The sequence below is a fragment of the Egretta garzetta genome, unplaced genomic scaffold (assembly GCF_000687185.1).
Source record: "Egretta garzetta isolate BGI_Z169 unplaced genomic scaffold, ASM68718v1 scaffold197, whole genome shotgun sequence".
Classification (NCBI taxonomy): Eukaryota; Metazoa; Chordata; class Aves; order Pelecaniformes; family Ardeidae; genus Egretta; species Egretta garzetta.
Window position 1 is genome coordinate 1013427 of NW_009260274.1, and position 24955 is coordinate 1038381.

A 24955-nucleotide genomic window follows, 5' to 3' on the forward strand; every position below is an offset into this window, starting at 1 on the left:
TGGGCAGTGTCCCTTCTCCCTGATCCCAAATCATGGGTAAAGATGAGAACATTTCCTAAGCTCAAAGCAGTTCCAGTGGAATGTTTATACCAAAGCATGAAGGCAGATATCAGAAATGTTCTTTAATTTGTGCAAGCACAGAGATCATACCCTGCATGGATTACAGGATGGGGGGTACAAATCACCTACTGAGATTTATTAGGGAGTTACTGAGCAAAGGGGAACTTGGAGACGTGAAACAGAGGGAAGGGAGGAACACAGACAAATGAAAGAATGTGGCTGAGCACCGACAGTAAGCATGGGATGGAGCCTTCATAGGTGACGAGTCAAAATTTAGAGTGAAGGGGTGAAGAGATTCAGAGTGAACTCTAAGGAAGATTCAAGAGAGTTGAAAACACTGAGCTTAGAAATGCGAGCAATAATGTGTTATTTTTTCTAGGACTGCAAATGGGAATTGCTCTTGGGAACCTGTTTGAGAGAATAGATTTACTTGAAACAAACAGGCTTGGGATTCCTGGGCCTGTTGCTGATAAGGGATGGTAAACTGAGAACCTGTAGTCCAAAAGATCAGCCAAACAACAGGGGTCTACTGATGCCTAGGCAAATGTGAATGGACACTGGGGAAGCCTAGGGGGTGTTCACTTAAGGGGGTTCTGCCGGGCTTGTGACTTCTCCATTTGTTTTTCGTGTCTCCATCTTCTCTCTTATTTAAACAAACTTAGCAAGAGAGCCTGGAAAGGCTGGAAGTGTTTATTCTGTTAATCTTTCCTGTAATTTCAGGGAATTCTGTACTTGTCTGGAATGCTCTAGTCGTGATCTCTGGGTCACAATACGATGGCAATAATTGTAAAATGATAGTATTTATGAATGTGAATGCATGGTCATCTTTATCATGTATGTACGTCATTAAAAAAATGACAGCAAAATACTACAGGGATTATCTAATTATCTTTCAGAATATCTCTGTTTTCTCTTTTAAGTTGAAAATGTAGGTGCTTTTTTACTTAAATATTCTGTAAAAGCTATGTTATATCTTGCAAAGAAAACAATTTATCCGTGTGACATAAGCCACCATAATTCAGCATTCAGATGTACAAGGGATCACATATACGAATACATTCTGAAGTGCTTTCTAATAAAATAAAATAAAACAAAAGAAAACTCTGTTTCTGTGGTACAAAATTGTCCTTTGCCTGTGAAGATAAAGTTATCAGGAATAGCGATCTTTAGACTGAAACAAGTATGTTCATTTAGCTTTCATAACCTTGACCAGCAGTGCATTTTGTGTCTGGTATATAGAAATTTATAGCAAGCGTTGCACACACTTTTAGCCTGCATTTTTTTTATATGATCAATAGATCAGAATTGAATGATATTAGTAGCTTAGAGTCAGCAATTCAGTTTAATAGACAACTTATGAAATTATGCACAACCTTATAGCCCTTTAAAACAATGTTAAAAATCAATTTCATGTTTTGCAAACAGTCAGCGTAGCTCTGTCAATACGGAGTGACACACTGAGGTCATACAGTAGCAAATCCTGCTCTCGGGTAGTCATGTAGTGAAAAAATAACACCATTAAAATCAGTGGGGTGACTAACTTTACAACAGTAAGGTCCATCCAGGGAATCCAGACCGGAACGAAAGAAGACAAGGAGAAGGCTGAGGTACTCAACAACTTTTTTGCCTCAGTCTTCACTGCTAACCTCTATCCTCACCCCTCCCAAGTCAATGGACCACAAGAATGATGGTGAAACACTGGCACACGTTGCCCAGAGAGGTAGTAGATGCCCCATCCCTAGAAACATTCAAGGCCAGGTTGGATGGGGCTCTGAGCAACCTGATCCAGCTGAAAATGTCCCTGCTCATTGCAGGGGGGTTGAACTAGATGGCCTCTAAAGGTCCCTTTCAACCAAAACCATACTATCATTCTGTGATTCTCTGAGATGGGGCCAGGGACAGGACTGGAGACAAAGCTACAACATGGGTCCAAAGTCCAGCCAGGAAATGAGGCCAAAGACAGGACTTCAAGACAATCTTAACGCGTACATCTGAAGCATGCATGCAGCCAACAAGCTGCCTACCCTGTAGGTGCAAGGTCCAGCCAGGAGGCAAGCCTAGAGGCAAGCATACCTACAGAATAGTTCAGGCAAGGACTGAAAGCCTGGATGTAAATGGAGCCCCTGGGCCCAGGGGCAGGGGAGTGGGTCCCAGGTGAGGCAGGTCAGGGCCATTAAGACCTATTAGTGCCCGCAGATCCCTGGCATTTTACTAAAAATAGCCCTTTCACTGAAGAGCTTTGTCTACAAGAGAAAAATGTGGGCTGTTAAAAAAAGAAATTGTGGACCTCAGTTTCTCAATGTGTCTTAGTAGCACAGGTTATCTCTGTCTTTGCAGAGGCTAAATTAAGTAATAATTTAACTAATACTTTAAATGTTTTTCATAGAAGGAATCACAATGTAACAGGGGAGTTGAGAGAATAACTGGAAAGCCTATAATGGTGTTTTAAAATTTTGTACCTCTAATATGTGATCACTACCAAAGCTCTAAGAATTGATGACAGAATTTGAAGCTGCTCAATAGTAACTTTTGAATATTGTATCTGAACCTGTACGTTATTGGGGTATTGAATGCATTAACCCAGTGTGTTTGTCTAAAAGGCAGTGGGAGGATGAAGAAGCAGGAAAAAAGAAATGGTTGCTGAGAAGTTCCTTATCTCCAGCCCACACTTGAGAGCTATCGAGGGACAATAGTTGAGCCATTGGTTTTGAGAACTTTGTCTTAATGTCCTGCTGAGTTTACGGTACTGGTTTTATCTAGGAAGGGCAAACCCAGAGAATACAGAAGAATAACCCCTCGTGACTCCCGGTGTTTAAATGGGATCCTTCCTCCAAAGAGCCATTAGTGTTTTGTTGGGGGAGACAGGCTGACATGTGCAATGTTTGAAAAAGTAAGGCCTGCCCATCCTAATGGGTAATGGAGTGAGTGAGCCTTTGACAAAGATAAAACAGAAATGTCTCCAGTTTTTCAGAATCTCTTTTTTTTTAATGACTGCTTTGATTCTACAGTTAAAGAATGAATGTTTTTACTTTCAGGAGCTGTTTTGTCAATATAGATGCCTGTCAGTATGTCACTGACACTAAAGTGGGACTAACCAGGCTGTTAACAGCTGACCTAGTGCACGTATCGCTGATTCCTCTTCAACTGAATGTGTCTTAACCGAATAATATTATCGATTCAAAAATATCAGTTTTGTATTTATTCCAGTTAAGTAAATCAGGGCTGGGTGAAGACTGTGGTTATGAATGATGAGCTTTAGCACAAATGGGGAGATTGCAACTGTTTTGTGCCTCCTAGAGCCACTTCCCAGTAACTCCTTCCTTATAAACTTTTTTCTGTTCTTGGTTGTTGTGCTCCAAATTTAATGGTATAATGCGTCCTTCAATATATGCTCTCTGGTTTTTGTATTGCAAACATTAGCAGTGAGAAGAAATTCACTGCCGTGTTTTACACTAAACACTTTGTTACTGCTCATGGGACCCGTTTAAGCCTAAATTATGAACTACTATGTGACAAATTTTGTAAAGCTGTGAAATTAAATGAAACAAATGTAACTGTTTACTTGGTAATTATTTACCATATAATTTCCATGCCACTCTATGGTACTATGCTGCAATTAAGTGATCAATAGTGACTACGAGTGCCAGGAGCAGTCACATTATATCCGTGGCCTGCAAATAAGCTGTTATCAACTGAAATGAACCAAACTGCACAGGAAATACTGAAGGTACCGATCCACACCGCAGGCGGGGAATGCAGCCGTTGTGCAGCCTGGCGACGTGCTTATTCCTGTCTCTAAATTCAGAAAGAGAACGCTACTATTTCATTTATCAGAAGCGCTGTATGGGCCTGTATGGTGAGAAGCTGATATAATACACGGCACAGATAGATCAGGTCAAAAGAGAAACAGGTTGTAGCTCTGGATTACACTGCTTATATTCCCAGAGAATTCAGCTTTGTAACTCAGTAGGAGAAGGAGTCCTTGTTTCCGAAGTTAATCGCTGAGAATCTAACAGCCAGCGAGTTTCTTTGACATAAAGGAGTGGAGTGTAGGAGTTAGGGGCCTCTTCTATAGGCTTCGCTTGCCTGGTAGAGAATTCTCCTCTGCCTGGCTCTAGAACATGGGAAGCACTGATATTCCTGCTCTCCTATCAAGAAGAGATGGATGAGGGTGGCAGAAGGTATTGCAGCTTTGTATTTGTGCAGCCGTTGCACAGTAGAGGGTAAAAGTGGAATTTCTCATTCAGCGTCCTGCTGGTTGTTGGATTCAGTCTTCACCCATTTATTACCGATTTCAGCAGTTCTCACTGTGGAAATATGGTAGGTATGGTGAGGAAACCTCTGCGGACTTTGTCCAAGATTTCCCCTGAATGAAAACTCAGGAAAAGATTCATCTGCAAATCCCTAGAAGGAAGGACAAAGATGGTAGTGTGCCAGCCAAGTGAATCGTCGTGTGAGAGGTTATACTCCGAGTTTTGCTATTAAACTTTCACTGGAGCAGGACCAGGAGCCTTTTTAAGAAGTTGGACACTTTGTAGCACTGGGAGGCCAATGAAATATTTCTCCTGGCTAAAAACCGGACCGAATATTTGGAATAAAGGGAGTGGTAGCTTAGACGGAGAATTTCCATGGTTTTCAAACTATACATCAATGAGTTACTTGCAGTTTCTTCTGTTTGTTTACTTAACTAGCATTTTCAAATGTCTCCCTGTCGATTTCTGGCATTGAAATATGAGTAGGGCCATGACAATAGAAAGGGAAAAGGCACATTCCCCGTTTTTTGGGTACATTATTCCATGAATCTCTTTTGTCGTTGCACATGACCAATTGACCTTTGAAACCGTGTCAGAAATAACTCCGCATCTTGATGGATGACACTGACCTTAATAACAATAACAAAAAGAGAGTAAAAAATGCAGTCCCTTTTCTCTGTAATCACCATGGACTGCTGGCTGTCAGGCTCAGGCTTTCCTTATTGTTCTTCTCATTTACAAGCCAGACAGCCTTACAATGGTTTTTACTTATTGGCTAGTACAAGAGCTCATGTGAGGACGGGTAGCGCCAGTGCAGCAGCCAGAACTTCATGGTATTAACAGAGAGGGAAAGGAACTTGAGAGCTGACTTTAAATATGCGGCAGGGACTTTGCAGACAGGAGTGCTGTGGTAAACTGAGATTCACTGGTGTTTTTCCAACTTTATTTCTCCTGAAAAAAAAAAAAAAAAAAAAAAAAAAAGGTTTTCAAAGACACTGCAGTGATAAACAGAGCTTTTGCACCAAGCAGCATTCACAGATGAAGGTATTTTTACCTCCTGATAACACACAATGTATGTGTTATCATTCCATGAAGAAACAGACCTGGATTAGATTCTTGTGGACAGATTATGGAATGTTTCATTTGCATTCATGACTGAAATGGAATAATAGGATTTACCTGATTCAGAGATCAGATCGGGCCTTGTTTAAAAGAACAGACAAACCAAGAATGGGAACAGAAACTTTTTGTATCAATCCAAGTAGGGAAAAAAAAAAAATTGAATGGCCCCAACTTCTACAATACTTTTGTTCTGATGCGGCATGATACAAACTACTTGTTATCATTAAAAAAAATGAAATCCTCTATGCAACCATTCAGTTGAAAATACCATAGTTAAAAAACATTGATAAAAAAGAGATGGGTAATAATACAATGGGTGGAGTTAATGAGAGAAGTGCTATATTGGTTTGATAGATCCTTTGCCCCTCTAAGTTTAGGAAGGAGACAATATTCATGGTACACAATTTCCTAAACTTGTCTAAAGAAGACAGCCTAATACGGTGAGCCTTTACCCTCGTGCTTTAACAAAGGCCATCGTGAACCTACTCCGATTGGGTACTTTTCCAGATTTCATGCCCATTAAAGCATCAATTACTTCTGGCATTTCTATCAGCCTCCTATTAAGTTTGCACTTACTAAATTTCCAGAAATCATGAGCAAATTAATCCAGGCATTAATCAGACTGCAGAGGGAATAACTTAAAAAGGAAAAGAATAGATCAGTATAATTTATGTTAATAGATATTCAAATAAATAGCTTCCTTTCAGTTAATAACTTGTTCTCTTGTGACTACATATTTGATATTACACTGGAAGCAGTTATTTTTCTGACTAGATCAATTACTTAATGTTTACACAGCACTTTGAAGATGTAAAGCACTATGTAAATGCAGGCTTGTTTTTATGGCTAGATCGGTCTATAATCTACCAGGCTCATAGGCCTCACTGTACAACATATTTAACAACTGTCCAGTTGCCCTTAGCCATCCCGCGAAAGGGGTTGTTTCTTCTTTCTTTTTCATATTTTTAGAGGACCTTCAGTTGTGTTGGTGGATTTTCAGTTGGAGGGCTTCTTTTTTGTAATGCTGAACAGCCACTTCATTGTACCAAAAAGACCCAGGAGGGACACAGGCTGAAGTTATTATTACTTATTATTACTTACTATTGCCTCAATTAACGGGTTTAAAAGCCCACTGGACCTGGAATCAATAAGATCAGAAATGGAATAAATTAGTTATACTTACTCTGTTTATTTTCCTCCCCCTATATGACTGAATACCTATCTCTCAACACAGGGGTAGGGGTAGATCTCAGTAATAGTCAAACCTATTGGAGTTTTGAAATGATAAGGATTTACTGAATTGAAATAAACACTATTTTCAAAGGGGCTTGTTTTGGGGCTGCACAGCAGGGGGCACGCTGCATTGTATGCTGAAGTCAAGTTAGATATGGGGGCACACAATGGGGGAGTAGTTAAGCTTCAGTTGAATTTAGGGGCTTGAAATACTCCAAGCTGGTGGGAGATTGGCTGTTTGCAAGGAAGCGCGCAGATACTAATCCGGTCGTTCCTAACAAAGAGATGGAGTCGCTGAAATGTGACGCTTATTTTCCTCTCAGACTTTTTTTTTTTATTTAACCTTACAAGTATTTCAGCTTATTGCTGAGCTTTTGTATGGCGAAGTACTCTCTATATCACATTCTTATTGTTCTTTCAGAACAAAATGAAAGCTAAGCAAAAAAAAAATGGGAAAGTGAGAACGGGGACATTGCAGACATAGACACCTACGAAATTGTGATTAATACCACTCGCCAGTTTTATAACGCTTTTGTCTAGTGGCACTGGCCTGGAACAAACAATAACAAACCAACCATAATGTAACATCCCCCGAGAGCCATTTGGATCATGCAGGAGCTGGGAAGCCGACAGCATGAGCTAGTGAAAACTGTTCTAATTACTTGTTAAGATACACTCTAAAACCTGGCAAAGGAATCTGTGTTGAGTGCCACAAATGGTGCAGCAGTGCCACCACCTGAAAGAAAGGGAGACTCTGAGGGTGGGGGGGAAAGCAGTGAGGATAATTAAATGAAATCATCGTAAAGGTCTGATTTTACAATCTAACTGAAATCCTACTGCAGCCGTTCCTAACGAGGCTGGCCTTTGGCCTGTCTCCCAGAAATCAGTTTGTTTTCATCTCTAGCACTAAACCCAAGACGTAGGGGGTATGATGTGGAGATGAAACCCGAGCGGTAGAGAAAGGAAGCTGTAACAGGAAAGGGTTCTCTCCTTGCCTGGGGAGCAGGAAGGTGCAATGTAGGATCACTTTTTCCCTGAGCAACTCCTGGAGACGGATGGTCCTTTTGCACGCCTCCCGCCTTCCTGTTGATCTTTGTGCAGGAGGATTCCAGGGGTATTGGAAAATGAAAGGAGAGGCGAGAAAGACCTACAGCCTTTTCACTCTCCATATCTTTACATCAATCTCGTGTTTGATGACTGGGTGACAACAGAAGAAAGTAAGAAGTATGCTCACCAAGGAAATATGTTTGCTAGGGATAGCAACTGAGCAACCTTGCCTTCAGTCTCTTATCTATTAAAAGAGACTTTTCTGGCCTGAGGTCCCAGAGCCTGTGGCATACCTGATAGGTCATCATCTGCACAGCCTTACATGCGCCAGGGCCAAATAATTCAAAGAAAAAGAATTGTACTGCTTTCTGACGGCAGCCTGCCTCTCTCTCTGCTGTATACCAGGGACTGTTAATACTTTATGTTAAATTAAATGTCCACAGCTTGAACATTTCTATAGGAAACCCCAATACTTACTGAGGAATCTCGAATGCTATGATTATGACAAGACAAAACACCCCAGAAAGAGGCAAAAGCTGTCTATATAATTTTGTCAATTTAAAGCTTAAAAGGATTTAAGATTGTCATCCTTGGCTGATTTGAAAGGCCCATATACTGTGGCTCCTGAAGACAAAGTAAGACTGAAATGTGCTGTTTAAGTAATTTGAATTTTTAACCAGGAGTCATTGTAAATATTTTCTGCACGTGAAATGGTTTTGGATTCAGAATTTCAGGCTCAGTTGCCACTGTTAGTCCTCTGCAACACTGATGCATGCGAGTTGGAATCATGGACTCTTGACAATCACGGCTGCCTTTTCATTAGGAACATTACATTCCATTTAGTATTGGTTAGGTAGATTCAAGTGATTTGATCATGTTTTGCTGGCTATGCAGCATTCTAGCCAAGCACAACGCACCAACATGTTATCAAAAGCAACTTGCTGATGATCAGCCAGTGACAGTCAGTGCTGTCTTAGTTACCTCAGGTTTCCACTGTCATTTTTAACCACAGGTTTCTAATAAACACTCAGTAGAGTCATAGATTCATAGAATGTTTTGGGTTGGAAGGGACCTTTAGAGGCCATCTAGTCCAACCCCCCTGCAGTGAGCAGGGACATCTTTAACTAGATCAGGTTGCTCACAGCCCTGTCCAACACTGTTCCTAAAAAGTAAAGAAAAGAAAAAAAAAGTTTCCCAGTTGGGATATAAGTTGCTGAAGTGTTTCTGTCCATTTATTGGCAGCATGAATGATGAGAAAGCCAAACAGGTGCACAATGGAGAGCTAAAATCTTCCGTGAGCCTGTTAAAACAACGCCAAACCCCCCCTCTTTTCTGCTGAGGTGAGTCTGAGAGGGAGCCTTCCTGTTTGTTTTTTCCCAAACAAGGAGGAAGCACTGAGCTTTATTTTCCTATATCTTGTTTAGCCACCTTGATTAGAGTCTATATTCAGGTTCCTTAATGGACAGCATATTATATAGGTTGTTTGAGGTTAACTAACAATGGGTAGCATGGCTAGCAGAGTTTCCCATGTCTCTAAATATAAACACAATAAGAATCCTGTTAAGACAATGAAGCAAGACAGAACCAGGCTTGCTGCTCGAGCGCGTAGGTTCTTTTTCTTGTTTTCTGGCCATTATGTAAACTGACATTCTGGTTTTCCCATCTGAGAGCAGACCTCTGCCTTATCATCATCACAGCAGATGTGCCCAGAGAATGTTTACCAATAAGGAAAAGAGACATTGCCGTTGTCTGGGTTGTTATTTCCTACAACAAAGAATAGGGGAGTCGGGATGAAGGAGGAGGACGGAAGGCAGCCGGTGTTGAAACACTACGGCGTCAATGTAAGCAGAGCCCCTGGCGTGTGGTTAAGAGCAGAGCTGTTGCATAGCTACCAACTTCATTCAGAAGTGTAGGTGTATGGAAGAAGCGTTAACTGCTACCCAAATCTGTATGTATGCATCCACAGCCGCAAGCCTAGGGCTGCAGTCTCTTTTGATGAAAAGTACGCAAGCTTTCCCCCCCGCTCCGCCGCACACAGCAATAGTTACCCCAGATCAAAACCTCCCATGCAAATTTGTGACACCTGCGTGAACTGGGTTTTGAACCATGGAAGCCACATCTGCGTCAGCTTCATTTTATTCTAGTGCAGGTCATTTACACCAAGATTAGCTTAATTACTAGCAATGTAACCTTGATGCAAAAGCTCCTGTGTCAGTAAGGCCAACAAGTATTGTCTACAGTTGGAAGGGAGTTCCGTTCCACTAGGAAACTGAATTTCTCTGCAAAATCAGCAAATGCCTGCTTTGGAGCAAAATCAAATTAAAGTATAAGCAAAAGCAGAATATAACAAATTCTAGGCAGGAAGAATGTGCAGTAATAGCAAATTTTTAACTGTTAAATATTCATTAATATATCTGAATTGAATAAAGACAAGAAAGTGACAAGATTCAGCTCAGCTCTGGATCTGAACTTTTCTCCTTGCTCAGGTACGAGATCTCCTGCCTGAAGCGGTTGCAGCTGCTACAAAGTAATTTCTGAGAGTCATGAAGTATTCAGGCTTGGATTTTTAGGTTGCATCTTTATCTAAAAAAAGCAAGCTTTTGAAAGTATAAGTGAACCCCAATAGCCACTAAACCACTCCTAACCACACATGACCTTAAGCTGTCACTGCACTTGTGGCTCTCTACTTTCAGCAAAATACAAATTATAATTTTCCCTGGTTAAGTGTTAGGAGGAGGCTTTAACTGGTACTTGACGAAGATCTTGGGGCATAGACAGTTGAAGTGTGTAAAGAGCTGAGAAGTGGTTTTGCAAGTAGTACAGCCTTCATGCTGTTTGTTACTCAGTGAATCAAAAGGTTCTTTAAATTTTTGCAGTGGGAATAATAGGCACAGAGTTCAGGTCTCACTTATCTGGCTACGAGAAATAAAAACCTGAGGTAAAAAGTGAAATGCTGACCCTGTTAACAAGGAAATGTAGAGTGTCAGGACTTGGAGTCATTCTGATTTCTCCAAGCTATAAATGTTAAAAACCCAGCAGTGTCTACATTGGAGTGAAAATGCATCTAATTTTGTGCTCAGTAAAACCAGCTTCATTCTTTCTGCTGTAGCTGGTGAAGACATGCTCGGCTTCAGACTGGTACAGGTATAACCAAAAGCAGAATTTGTCTTCTTTGGGTTGTTTGGAAAGGTTCAGCCTGCCAGCCAAAGTGTCACCATCTGTGAGTGAAGGTCTTGGCAGCTGTATTCCAGGTGGTCATTGAACTTGTATTAGTATAACCTCTCCCTCTGTGCTCATCTCTTCGTGACAGTTTGGAGATGCCATGGATATGGAAAGCAAGGGCACGAGGTTAGTTCTTCTGCGCTGGAGTTGACACACATAATATATTTTGACCTCCTGGGATTTGGCGGAGGGGTTCATTAGGTGCAGTGGAACTTATTCAAGGCTTTAAGCCTTTTCTTCCAGGCGTTTGTCTCTCTAAGTATGCTTTTTCTTGGTTTTATCAAAGTACTTATTTCTAGAAAGCTATAGGGTTCATAAGCCTGGAATTTTTAAAGAAGTCTTTGTGTAATTGTTATGGCACATTTTATATGCACTGCAACATCATGCTCCTGTAGAGAAGAAAATCTATATTTCTCCATCATACTTTAAAGACTAATTCCCTAGAGTAATTTCCATTCTCTACTAGTTTATTCTAAATAAAATTGATTTTTTCTGGGAGATTAAAGCCTGCCTTGAAGATTGTGAATGGTTTTGTTGTGTAGGCCTTTATTAATAGACTCCCTGCAGCTTAATTCTGTTTATACAAGTTGAAAACAATAAAAAGAGTTGACAGTTTTGTCAGTTGTGTTTGCTTAAAAAAACCAATATATTAAAAAAAAAAAAGGAAACGCGGACATCTCCTCCCCCTGATGCAGCAAGCAACATTTCTGTAAACAAACTTAAAGTGTTTAGGAAGATCTGACTCATAACTCGGGGTAGAGTGGGCTGCTGAGTTTATCTATGAAATGTTAAATCATGCAGAAAGCGAGCCATAGGACTTGGGGTGTGCTTTGTTAACCAGGAGATGATTGTTTATCACGATCAACAATAACTGATGTATGAGTCTGTTCACAGAGATATATCCTACTGCGCTCTTCTTCGCTCTTTTTTTCAGTGAACGTAACAGGTTTCAGTGTGGTGTAACAGGCGCAGACACCAGACAAATGCAAGGATGCACTGTAAGTGCTTGTGGGCAGCAGTTTCCTGTACAGAGATACTGAAACTGGTGCCTTTAATTTGGGGGGGGAAAAAAAACCCCAAACTACCTATATGCCTCTTTAATAAGTTGCATTTTTCATTGATAGGCCTTGCCTTGGGGAGGCGTCTTCCAGCAGGTAGCTCCTGCCTTTGAAAGTTAAGGTAAACATTGCACTACCGGTTAACAAATGCGGTATTTAAATAGTAGATAGTAGGGAAAATGTACAATTCCTAGTCAATTGTCTTCCAAGTAGGACAGAGGAGCTGAGATCTAGGTGTTAATGCTGAAACATTTAGTTCTAATGGTGGTTATCTTCACCAAACTGAGAAATCGCTTTGCAGGTGATCAGAGAAACTTCCCAAGATTAGTTTAGGAACTGAATGAACCATGGCTCTCTCCCATGGCATAGCATCATAGTTTTTGTTATTATAAAAGCAGGGTAAAAGCAAAATTTTTGTTCAAGATAATTTGACAAATATGATTTGAGGTTGCCTAAATTTCCTTCAGCTTAGTTTTGATGTGGGGCAGGCTACCACAGCTGGGTTCTGCCCCCCTGAATTCTGTCACCAAACCCACTGTATCTTACAATTCCAACACCATGCTATTTATTGGCTTTCATTCACTTAAGATATCATCTGGTTTTACTCTAGACGTATCCTGTACATTTGCTTTTTGGTGAATGACTTCAAAATTTGGAATTTGTTCTTGAATATTTCAGCAAACTGTTTACTTAGCATGGATAAGAATAATGAAAACGTGTTTTTCTACATGAAACACAATCAAAACCTCTTTCTTATCCATTCACTTAGTTCTTCAGCAGGCAAAAATCCATACATGTGCTCAGCATTAAGCATGCTTGTATTCCTACTGATTTGACTTTACATTGGTCTGAAATTTCATCAAATAATGCCCTGAAACTCATGATGGTCTTTAAGTTGTTGTAAAGCAGAAATACCTTCAGAGACATCAAAGCAAGTTATACCTTTACATAGCCCAAATAATTACACCAGCACCTTGTAATGTCAAGATGTGACACAAGCACCCTGGAGGGTTCAACCCAAAATTTAAGCCTGAAACACATACTGCTGGCAAGTTTGTATATAAACTCAGCTGTGGTCCTGCCCTTTGTCCTTAAGCATTTTTGAATTGACTTATTTTGTTCTTTTGAATAAAATTGTAGGAATGCAACTTATGAGGTGCCATCAATTTGTTCATGAAAGGATTGTGTGAGATTTCACTGTGGCATGTTTTTAATTATTTTCTGTATAAACATTCGTGAAAGCAATCCCTAAGTCATGTAGGCAGTATAACATTTAGAACATGTTTTACAGGACTTGTATTGGGAGTGGAAAACTTAAATTAAGTCTTCGTCACAGAAATTAAAAAAAAAAAAACACTCAAAACTGTGACTGGTTGCCCAGCAGACTGGTGGGGCAGCCTGTGGGTGTGAACCAGGTAAAGGAATCCAAAGCAAAGTTACAGGGTGGAAAGTATGAAGCTAGAGAAAGAAAATGAACTAAATAGCAATGTTTCAGAACTGCACTGAGGTCCCTGTGTTGGGAAGAAATGGAAGAAGTGAGCTGTCCTATCTTCTCTAAGTCAGAACTTAAAAAGTTTTGAACCTTAGTTATCTTGTGTGCTTTCAGCTTGATATGGGAATTATCTTCAAAGTCGTTATCTGAAGTTTTCTATCTGGAGAAAAAAAAAACTTGAAAGGAATACTGAATACAACTGAAAGCAGTAGAAATGTACTAACTGCTGAGTAAAAAATTGTCCTTTTATCTATAAATAGATTGTTGATTCTGATACAACCACAACCCATTGTGGGTGGAAGAGGAGCTCCGGAAGAATTGATCAACTCAGAGAGAAAAAAAAAAGAAAATTATTTTTACTCCCAGGAACTATATTTAATTTTGTCTGGTCTTTTAAAGCATATTTATATAAGACAGGATTTCTGTTGAGTTAATCATAATTCAAGAAACATGCTGTTATAAATTCTTTGCAATATACGTTCTTGAACTTTCATTTGTCACCCTCTGAAAATGTATTGAACTGATAATGAATGAGGACTCCAGGCCCATAAATAGAAATAGTTAGAGTCAGAAAAACTTAGCTTCCAATCTGTATTTTGGAGAACTTGTTCAGTTCCTTGGAGTGTTTCGATCTAGCTAGTGTGTACAATGCCATGGGTATCCTTCCAGTGACACTGGAGCTCATTATAGCCAGCAAGATTAATTTGTGGGAGAAAGAGGAGAAAGTTGATGCTGTGGCCTCCTTATGCTTTAGGAAAAAATAAAAAAAAAAGAGATGATCAGTCAGAGATTTGTTCTCATGGTAGCTGTAGTCTCATGTAGTCTGACTGTTGTAATTTAAGATGTACATGTTATGTTAGAATAAAAGATACATAAATAAAAACATGCTTGCTATTCCAGTTTCTAGTTACTGCCTACACTTAGTGTCTTTTGATGAAATATTGAATTGTTTTTTGAGTGGTACTTCTGCTGCGTAGTTATTTCTTAAGCTGTTAAACAAAACTGAATCCACTTGCTGGTCTTCTAAGAAAGGTCATCTTTTGTATAATTAGAAATATCAGGAACGAATGCAATAGTGGTGGACATTTTCCGTAGGGACAGATATCATGGAAGAACAAGGTCACATTTAAAAAGAAAATCCAAAACAAAACCCAAACCCCTTACATCCAGTATTTTCTATGAAAACAAACTGATTCTCCTTGTGTATCGCATTGAATTAAGTGTAACATAAATTAAGTTTGAGAGAGATTAAAGCAAAATGGGTTGCAATAGGAGAAAATCAATCCAGATATTTTAAAGCAAGAATAATATATACACGCAAAAAACCAGTAAGATCCTTACTGAAGTTATGCAGTTTGTTTGCGATGGATTTTTCTGAAATATAATCAAAGTTGTTTGAACCTGGCCTTTTTCTTAGAAAAATGAGTTCTAGTGATAAGGTACAGAGGTGGAAACCTGTGGCAGCTTTAGCTGTGAGCTTCCTCATTAAGTTCAATAGCGCTGTTCTCAAAACTCATCCAACAGCAACATCTCAGTTCCACAATTTCCTTTTCAGCCCAGTTCATCGTCATCTGCCTTTTACCCAGTTTCCTAATCACATCATAGTGTCCATGTAGCGGTACTCCTAATTCCCCATGTAGCATTGTTTGAAGACCATTACTGAAGTCTGTACACTGGTCATAGAATCTAAAAGTAAATTGGACTGAATGTGGTAAAAGAGGTTAATTATTGCTGCTGACAAAACTCTTACATACATGTGAGACTGATGATATGGGACACAGAAGGCCTTTGGGAAATGCTAAACTCCAATTTCTGTCACCATCAGTCTGCAAGAGACAATCAGCTGTATGTATATATATATAGATATAAATGAAATTTGTAGAGGTGCCTTGATCCTTAAGATTATTACCAGGGAACTTTTCAGCTGCCAAAAAAAAGGCTGAGAGAATGCTTGAAATGGAAATGTATATTTGATATATATATGCTTCTTATGCTTCTTAAGTTTTGGTGAAAGGGGAGTTAGTTCATTTTATTATCATGTTTTGAGAGGATACATCTATGAGACAACCAAATTAAAAAAATATGCTATGTCCTATTCTTAGTATAAGCTGGGTAAAAAATAATTCAAGTTACTAGTGAATGAATTTCATCTTTACAGACCTTTGTAAAGCCATAGAATAATAATCACCAGTCTCGCTCCATTGTTATTCCATTGGTTTCAGTCTTGTAGTGTTGTTCACACGCTGCGGTATCCCGCTTACAGATGCATGACCATTCCCCAATAAATGCTTCAGACAAATGGTTGATGGAGTGCTGCCATCTCTTGGTTATGCAAATTATACATTGCAAGATATTGGGCACTTTTCTTAGATGGAAATGCCCTCCCTAAATAGCTTTACCCTGTTTGCTATGTGCAGGGTGATACTCAGCTCTAATATTCAACATATTTACAGAGTTTCCATTTAATGTGTCCAGCAAGGTTATTGGTGATATTTGAGAGACATGGAGTTTGTCCTTCCCATTAAAGATGGAGAGGTTGGCTGCTGTTGAGAAAGTGGTTTAGATGTGGCGAAAGCATTAAAGTGCTGTTCAGACACCTACGCATGTGGTGCCCTCTTCTGTAGCTGGCAGTGTTGAGGAGGGTCCGTGCACGTGGAGCCTCGTAGCCCAGTAAATATGGCGTTGCCACTGCATTGAGTAGGCCACAGGCTTTGTGCTAAGCTAAGGACACCAGCCTCGGGACTTGCCAGGCTGTGCCTGGACTGGCATTTTGGTTTAGTTTGCTAAGTCGTAACAGCATTACCTAACTAACAACCAGCTAGCTTTTGCTTAGCTTTGTACAGGTGCGTGCTAGTGCCTACAGTTATATGTATTTCTGTAACTAATAGGTAGCAATGACAAGTAGTCCTTAGCCCAGAGTGACTTATTTATGACCCTACAATCAACCACAGCATAGAAAAGTACAGGCAGGTGACGGCAGCAGGCACCATGGAAGTGTGGGCATGGGATGATACCAGACGCCCCAGGGCTGTGGTCAGTGACTGGTCGTCGGATGAATGTCACTTAACATCCACTTCAAGTGTTAAAGTACCTTTTCTATAATGCTGAAAATAATGAGGATTTAATCAGAATCTCAGGCGCCTTTGTCCCTGAGGAGCTGCTGGCACTCCAGGTACTCCAGACTTAGGCCAGTCCTGGTATTTCAACACGCAGCTGCTGACCTGCTGGCACCTATTGGCTCCTCCAAGTCCAACACAACCTTACAAAGCTAGAACACTCTTCTTCATAGTGCATTTGTCATGCAGGTTTCCTTGTGAGAGCAGTATGACGGGCAAATGTAACGCTATGAGCTGACAAAGCTTTAACAGCCCGAATCCAAAGGAGGAAAGCTACGCATCCCCTCCCGTGCCACTTCTTTATACATTGCATTATGAATTCTCCTCCTGGTTATTTTCTTCTATAATGCCACTTTAAATTGGTTATCTATCCCTGCATAAACACGCAGAAAATTCCGCTCATCGGCAGCACTATTTATTCAGTTTGTGATAGGCATCTTTAAATACCCAAGTTGGGTATTTCCTGGTCTGTACATCCTCATATCATGCCATAGATATGTTGGGTAGATTTTCGTTAGTCCCTTGATATCTTACAGATATCCTGCTTGGTGGGCTGTTTTCTGCCTCTCCGTTGCTTCAGTTGTATTCAGATGTAATACTTAGATCTCACGTCTTTCAGGCCTCCATAGGCTTTCAGTGGTAGCCTGAAAAATGTTCCTGTCTCCACGTAGTACAACTTTTTTGGTGTCATATCCAAGGCTTTCAGTGTTGATCTCTTTTGGAACAGTTCTGGTTTTGAAAAGGCGTGAAATGTCAATTTGATTAAAGCGGCTATGTGCACATAGGCTGTGTTTACACGAATACTTGTTACTTCTAGGTTATAAACGGGTCTGTCATTCTGTTTTAAAAATGAATGGCTGAGAATATACCTCCAGCGCTCTGTTCAGGGAATATGGTGCCTCTAATTAGCAGAGTAAGGAAATGGCATGTCTGCCGTATCCTAGGGACAAGATACATGCATGGGCCTGAGCAGGAAAGAAAGAGAAATACCTTCTTAATTAAGCTTTAGTTTACTTTTCCTAGTTCATCTTTCTTTACTCAGTTGTTTATAGAAGGTGACAGTAACAGTGGGAGATGAAATAATTAAATGAGATTTTTTTAAATCCTTGTGCTCTATCTCAAAAGCTGCTGCAGTCTACAAAACACCCTGACGGTTTGCATACTCTGCTGCTCTTTCATATTCTCAAATCTCCCATGTTACTTCTTCAGCAGAAGCATGAGATAAATGTCTCACTAGGTGGTTGATTCAGTTTCTGGTAACATCATCCTTACCAAATTCCTTGTTAAGTGGGTGAGAAAGAATTAAAGACTTCAAAACCTTCCAATTTTCCTGTTTTGTGTGGGTAAGGATTGAGTCTTTGTGGAGGAAATTAAACATTTTCATGATACTTAAAATTCAAAATGACTAAGTGGTTTGGAAACTACTGCCTAAGGACATGTTTTGTAAAACTCGGAAAAAATGGTCTGCCTGTTCTTAACAGCTGTAATCTGTATGTGAGAGGTGTAGTAGGTCTACACTAAAATCCTTTTCCCTCCCTGTCCACTTCAGCAACAGTGCAGCAGTTTAAAGAATGCAAAGGGGTAGAAGGGGCTTCCAAATTCATACTTGTTATTAGGAAGGTCAGGTTACCATTTCGCCGTTGTTGGTCTTCTGTATATTTAGATGGCCAGGACGGAAACCACAGTTCAAACAGTGGCGTTAGGAAACCAAGGCGTTATCTCCATCCCTTTCCATGATAGCCAGCTAGCCTGAAACTGCTGTTTAACTTTGCAACTCTGACATTCCAGGTTTCCTTTCAAAATGAGAATCTCCTCCTGCGTTGCCAGCAACCGTGGCCAATGTTGCTCTTCACTATATATCAGAATCTTGGATGTTTCTTTCAGAGCACTGTTTAAGTCAGAGAAGCATTTTGGAGGTGGGATAGCTATGTCTGTCTGATGTTAGTATTTTGAGATGCCAACTACAACGCTGGAATAGAAATGAAATTCCCTTCTGCAAGTAAAAATAGGTAAGTTGGTGTGGCTGAACTAGAAAGGTTGCTGGAAATCAGGCGGCAAAATTTGGTTTCATGCCTTATTTAGTATCCATTGAAGTTCATGTGTTACATGCCAGTTTTGATGGCTATCTTATAATGCCTGTAGGATAACAATACAACCACCTGTCATGCTGATTACCTGACCTCTCAGGGAACTGTTTTTACCCAGTTACGCCCTGCCAAGTGAGTTGTAGGCTTCATGCCTGCTCTACTGTCTTAGCCACACTTAATGCATTTGTGAATAACTTACAGTTATTTCTTCTTACGCTGTCCACCTCCATATGAGGCCAGCTCTTGCGCTTCCTCGACCCACACAGGGACAGGTCATGCAGCTTGGAAAGTGCCTTGCTTTAAAAATATATTGACTAATTTAATCAGGGGTGGTAAATTATTCTTGTTTTCACTTCTCCAAAAATAAAATGCTTAGCTTTTGATTCTTCTTTTTGCTGGTCATGAATCGTCTTTGTCATTCACAGGCGTTTAGAGAACGCCACACATGAGTAGTTAACTGCTGTGACGATTAGGAGGACAAAAATAACTCCTTGGAGGTGACAGGAACGATGGGCACATTCAGAGCATTGCTGGTGACTGAGGATATGCTTCCTTCTCTTAAGCCCTGAAGTTTTGGAGGGTTACAACGAGAGCGAACGAGCCAACTCACCTTCGAGAAGGTAGTCATCAGCTGCAGAGATTGCAGTTCCCTGGGAAATGGCTATTTCATTTTTGTATTTGTGCTAGTAATGGACCCTGTCAGTACGCATTCACACACCTAACTTTAAGTGCAACTGTCTTTGATCGATTACACTGCAAGGAGGCTGCTTGTAATTCTCTGTTTGTTCCAGTTTATATACTAGCCCGCTTCTTGGTCACCTTATTATTCTGATTCTTGGGTGAATATTTAATAGCTCATCACATATTTTTAGAAATTTTTTTATTTCCAGGCTCTTATGTTAAATCTAATCAATATTTATACTTTATTCAAATAAAGCATGATAATTTTTCTTCTCTGTATTCGACCTTGTATAAGATAGCAATCCTTTCTCTGCTATAAAACTCTGGTATGTTTTCAATCACGTCTTTCTTTACTGATCTAGACACTGGCAGCAAGTTTTACAAGCTCTTGTTTTATTTCCCACTCCTCTTAGATGCTCGTATACAAATGTATTTCAAACAATTGGCTATGAACTATCTGTATTATTCTGATCCATATGTCAGTGAAATTATATCAACAATATTTACTGCACCAAAAAGCTTTAACAGCATCCAGCAGAACATCAGCTTGCCTGGTAATAATTCCCAAACAGAAATAGATTACATTTTTCATAGCTTAAGAAAAAAAGGTTAATATTGATTTGAAAAATTCATACACAGCCTTTTTTTTTTTAGCATATAAGAGGAAAGAAGTGTGCGCATGTGTCGGTTTTAAGAGAATTTGTAAATACGACTAATACTGGTTAGCGTGATTTTTGTGGCATGTAGAAACATTTAAACCTCAACATCTTTTGGTTACATATTTTTGTATTGCAGGGAGGCTGTTGTGTTACAAGTTCTAGGTATTTTATGGCACAATCAACTTATCAAGCTATTCTAGAGGAACAAACCCTAGCATAAAATTAAAGTTACATTAAATTACATTTCTGCCATATGTGTGCAACATATTCAGATTCGGGAAGTAAACTGGAAGTCACTCTGGTTTTACATGACAGTTAAGAAAAGAACAGCATTATTCACAAAGTATTATGCTGCATTTATTCTATCGGTGTCCTTTGCAAGTTTGTTCTTATAAACCATCCAGAAATTGAGGAGAAAAAGTGCTTCCAAATGCAATCTTATTCTGAAATCAGCAGTGAAACTGTTTAAATGGTTCATTTTTTGTATGCAGGTAAGTGAAGTTTTCATATTATTACGCAGCTGTCATCTTGATTCTTTAGTTGTGTGTCACGCAGCCTAAACCGGGAGATGACCGCATCGCTGGTAGGTATTCGGAAAGGAAGGCTGCTATCTCCTACCCTTTTCAACAAAGGTTACAGAAAACAAATAACAGTAATCAGGAGCCAAATTCTGCAGACCTTTTTCTAATTTCCTGTGGAATGTAAATAGAGTTTGCACAAGACAGAAGAAAATAAAAACCTGAGCTAAATAGTAAAATAGAACACAACGTCCATAAGGTTTATTAATAACACAATTAAAAAAAAACCCCGAACCCTAAAAATTTGAACACATACACGTTGTCTGTGTTCCCAGTCCAGTGAAAACGTCTTTTATAGCAAAACTTATTTCCAGGCATAGCATGGAACTTTGCCCAGGAGAAAATGTGAAAGAATATGTTTGGAGTGAGTCTTAAAGCAGACAAGCTCTTTACGACAGACTGACTGGATTTGTGGAACAATCTTTCGATGAACTGAGAAACCCGCTTTGGCATGATACAGTACATTTTTTTCTTGTGTAGCTTACACCATGGAGAGAACAAAATACACACCAAGAAGTTCTACAGTGGGGGCTGAAACACCCTACTTTTTTAAAAAGCTCTTACAGCTCTTTATACATGAATATTAATTCAGGGAGAGTGAGAACACAAGTTCTAATTGAACTTAACACCCACATGAAATGTTAAGGCTCCTTTTCTATGATGCCGAAATTAATGAGAATTTAATCAGAATCTCCTGGTAATACGGGGCACAACTGTAAAGCTACAAATAAGAGGTATTTACCAACACATCCTTGAGAAGAAAATCTGCTGGATACTTCCCAGGTATTTGGGTTTTTTTCTTTACTTGTGAGCAAGTTACCAGGTAAATCTGTGCTCCTGAAGGCAGAAGTGTTTTGAAGGACAATGAAAACGTGCCTTCACAATGAAGTGGCTTGTGCCCTCATTTGAGGAGCTTGCAGAACAGAGCTATCAAGAAATGGTGAGTGTTATACTTTTAAGTATAACTTAACTAAAAACCAATTCCCCTTGTGTAGGTCACTCAGAGATGATAGCAGAGTGACTGGTAGACCTTTGATGCGAAGAGTGAATAGCAACCAGTCGGGAGGAATTTCTGTATTTGCATTCACGAGTGATATTCATTTGACTATTTCAAATGATCAGCAAGTTAAACCATGGTGTATTATAAAAACTTAAAAGGTGAAGCATTATCAAGAAAAATCATTAATTTGGCTGCAGGTAGTTTGTTGCCTGTGGGTCTCTAAGGGTCTAGGTCGAGGACACCAGAGGGTGTCCGTTCTCTGGGTGGTAAAACTTAAGGATTTCAATTCAAGCTGCAAAGCTAACAATGTCATTCACCTTTCTTGAGCTGAATAGACTGTACAGGGGGTTTAGACTATAATTACTGCACAAAGTAAGAACTTTATTTAAAGCTATAATGCCTATTGATAAAGTGATTCATAACACTGTAAGCAAGTAGATGGCAAACCTAATTAGGCCACTTTGTAATGATCACTTTCTGTATTTGCTGTTGCTTTATGGCTCACTGTTTGGGGGACAACAATGGCTGTTAGCACCATGTGATCCAGAACCCCCTAAGCTCTGCTCTGCTCTGCGACCCATTGCTGGTCCATAAAGCATATCCGTGTCGCACATCGGGAGCGCCCCATTAACACTGGACTCTGATAAAGCTGACTTCCGAAAAAGGTACTACACAGAGTCACCCAGCTGACAACGGCTTGCCATGATGTCAATCGGTAACGTCCGTCTTGGTCCAGTGCCTGTCCTAGCTGATCACCTAGAGACACTGCTCCATCTGTACTCCCTTGTTGAGGATGTGGGAGCAGAGGCTGATGAAATGAGTATATGCAGTGAAAAAAGGAAAGCACGGGACTGCAGTCTTGGCTTGGAGAGAGTGGGAGGAAGTCAGGAAAAATGATCTCAGGATCCTGACTTGTAAAACCAAGGTTGTTGCCCATGCTCATGCCTGTGGGTCCAGGAAGGAAATATGTATCTCTATACATGTCACACCCTATATCCCCTGTATACCTCGTGTTTCTGAGAAGCAACAAATATAATGCAGGTGTGGAGTGAATCTGCTGGTTTGTAACTTCTTTATTCTTTATAAACTTAATTCTTCATCAACTTCATCCATTTTAACTGGAAAGTTAAATAAGAAGGCAAACTGAAGTAAAAAAAAAATCCAAACAGACCCATTCTTACTATTATTTTTTAATGGATTTTTTTTACACATTTTTAATCTGCTGTAATATATTATGATGTATTACTCTTCTAATGGATCACTGATGGATAATCTTATAGTACCGCTGATTTACCTCGCTGCAAGCCGTGCCAGCCTTTGCGTGACAATGTAAGGCAAAAGTCATTCAGATCTCATTCAGCTAGTGGAATTAAGAAAATGCATGCCTATCCCTACCGTCCAGACCTCAAGAACTATTAATTGCCTTAAATGTAAGCTTAGGAACAGAGCAGAACACTTAATCTTCTAACAGGTCTAAACCTTATTTACCATTCAGCTACAAGCTCTTTATTAAGAAAAAATCTCGAACAAGAGAAGGTTTTAACCTTCCAGTTCTAAACCCCTCACCAGATTCCTGGTTAGGTTAAATCTGATCTAATAACCTAATTGTTACACAGCTGATGAGTTGTGTCCAGCTCTTTGTGGTAGTTGCTTATGGTAGAGCCTGTAACATTTTCATCCAGGTTTGTGGTGCTGTGTATGAGTGATCTGTACATGAGTCTCCTCTATGTGATAGCCATATTCCTATTCACATCATTTTTGCGGGATGCTTTTTAACCATAGCAGCACCATGCAGGGCACACTTTTCTCCTACTTCACATAGTCATATTATAATTGAGTAAAGTGCTTCCTCATACCGTTAGTTTTCTTTGCAAACTGGCTGATCCTTCCCACTTTGGATAGCAAGCATACTTTGCCTTTTTAATACCGATGTTAGGAAGACCTGGCACGGCACTGGGTAGTTTTCTGTACTAAAACATGTTATGAGACAGCAAAGGTGGAACTATCAGTGGTGTTTTGAGCTCACAGGAGTTGAAACAACCTCCAGTGTATTCTTATGAAACATCTCTGCACTGAGATCTGTAGAGTACATGTGGCATTAGGTCGCTTCCTGCAACACACCAACATTTTGCAGAGGTTGAAAGATAATCATGTAACACTTGGAGCTCCTCTACCACTGTCCTCTCAAAGATGCTCAGGTGACCTTTCACGTAATTGTGTTGGAGAATAATGCTGCAGTTCTCAGTTTGGAGGAAAATAAGGGCTTTACCAAACACAGACATCAGGATCTGTTGGCCTCATGCCTATTCACAGATTGCTGACTTTCACTGCTGGCTTTGACTGCACCTGTACTGGCAGCCAGGGTACTGCCCGCAAAGCCAACTGCTTTGCCCATTGCCCCCAGTGTCCGTGTACACACAGGCACCAGTTCACGCAGGAATTCAGATCGTTGCTAAGAGGGAGCGATCCTCATTTCCAGGTGACTCGACTCCCACCCCTGTGGTCTGAGAGGGTTTGAAGCATTGATGGGGACAAACCTGCTCCATCCCAGTGGTGCCAGCCGCTGTCCCAGGTGCGGCCTTTCCGCACTGCAACTGGTTTTGCTCGTGAAATACGCAGTGACAAGTTACTAACAATCCCCCCTGTTCCTGCGGGGCGTTCAAACCAAACGGGAGCAGGTGAGACCACTGCAGTAACTTCTGATAGCGGCACTTTGATTTCGTCTCTGAGCGCTGTTAGTCGCAGTTGACTGGAGGCCAACAGCATCCATCTTCTCTGAAAGTAAACATGAAGTGTTTTCCATTCGATGCTGGTGCAATAACTAAAGGGAGCAATTTTTTTCATGGCGTTTAGAAGCCGGATGCAATTATTACTTTCCTCCTAATGCTGCCCAAACAGCCTAGACCCGAGAAGTCACACGCAGGTACAAGACGTTGGCTGAGAACGCCGTCCCCACGGACACGTCCTCACAGGGGCACGGTGCGCCTGCCGCCGCCGGAAACGCACGCGCTTAGGGCAGCAAGCTGCCTCGCCCCAGCTGAGAGTTTTATTTCAAAACTGGTGGCAACTGATGATAAGAGGTGACATAAAATACGTCACCCTTTCTCTGATTTTCCCCCCCGCGATAGCGAGAGGCGTGTTTAAAGACCGAGTAAGGGAGGTGGCCCTGACAGGAGGCTCTGGGAGCCCGCCTCCCTCACAGGCAGTTTGCCCGGCGGCTTTCGGGCTCCCTTAGCCGCCTCTGCTCCCACAGAGCTCCGCAGCCCGGCACGGCTCCTCAGGCGCTTGCGAGGCGGGTTTTGCCTGGCTGAGGAGGGGGGAGAAGCCAGGCCGGGCGGGCTCCTGCC

The 24955-nt window shown here is 40.6% G+C and overlaps 1 protein-coding gene across 1 annotated transcript in view; it reads right to left on the reverse strand.

The window, feature by feature from the left end:
- The window catches only part of CXCR4 (C-X-C motif chemokine receptor 4), a 72136-nt gene that overhangs the window by 46743 nt on the left and 438 nt on the right, over nt 1-24955 (reverse strand). Inside the window, exons 2-4 of the mRNA XM_009642469.2 lie at nt 24809-24950; nt 24146-24383; nt 17214-17332 (exon numbers count right to left, since the gene is read on the reverse strand). Coding sequence (XP_009640764.1) covers nt 17214-17332; nt 24146-24383; nt 24809-24950 — 499 coding nt within the window. The remainder of the gene's footprint in view (nt 1-17213; nt 17333-24145; nt 24384-24808; nt 24951-24955) is intronic.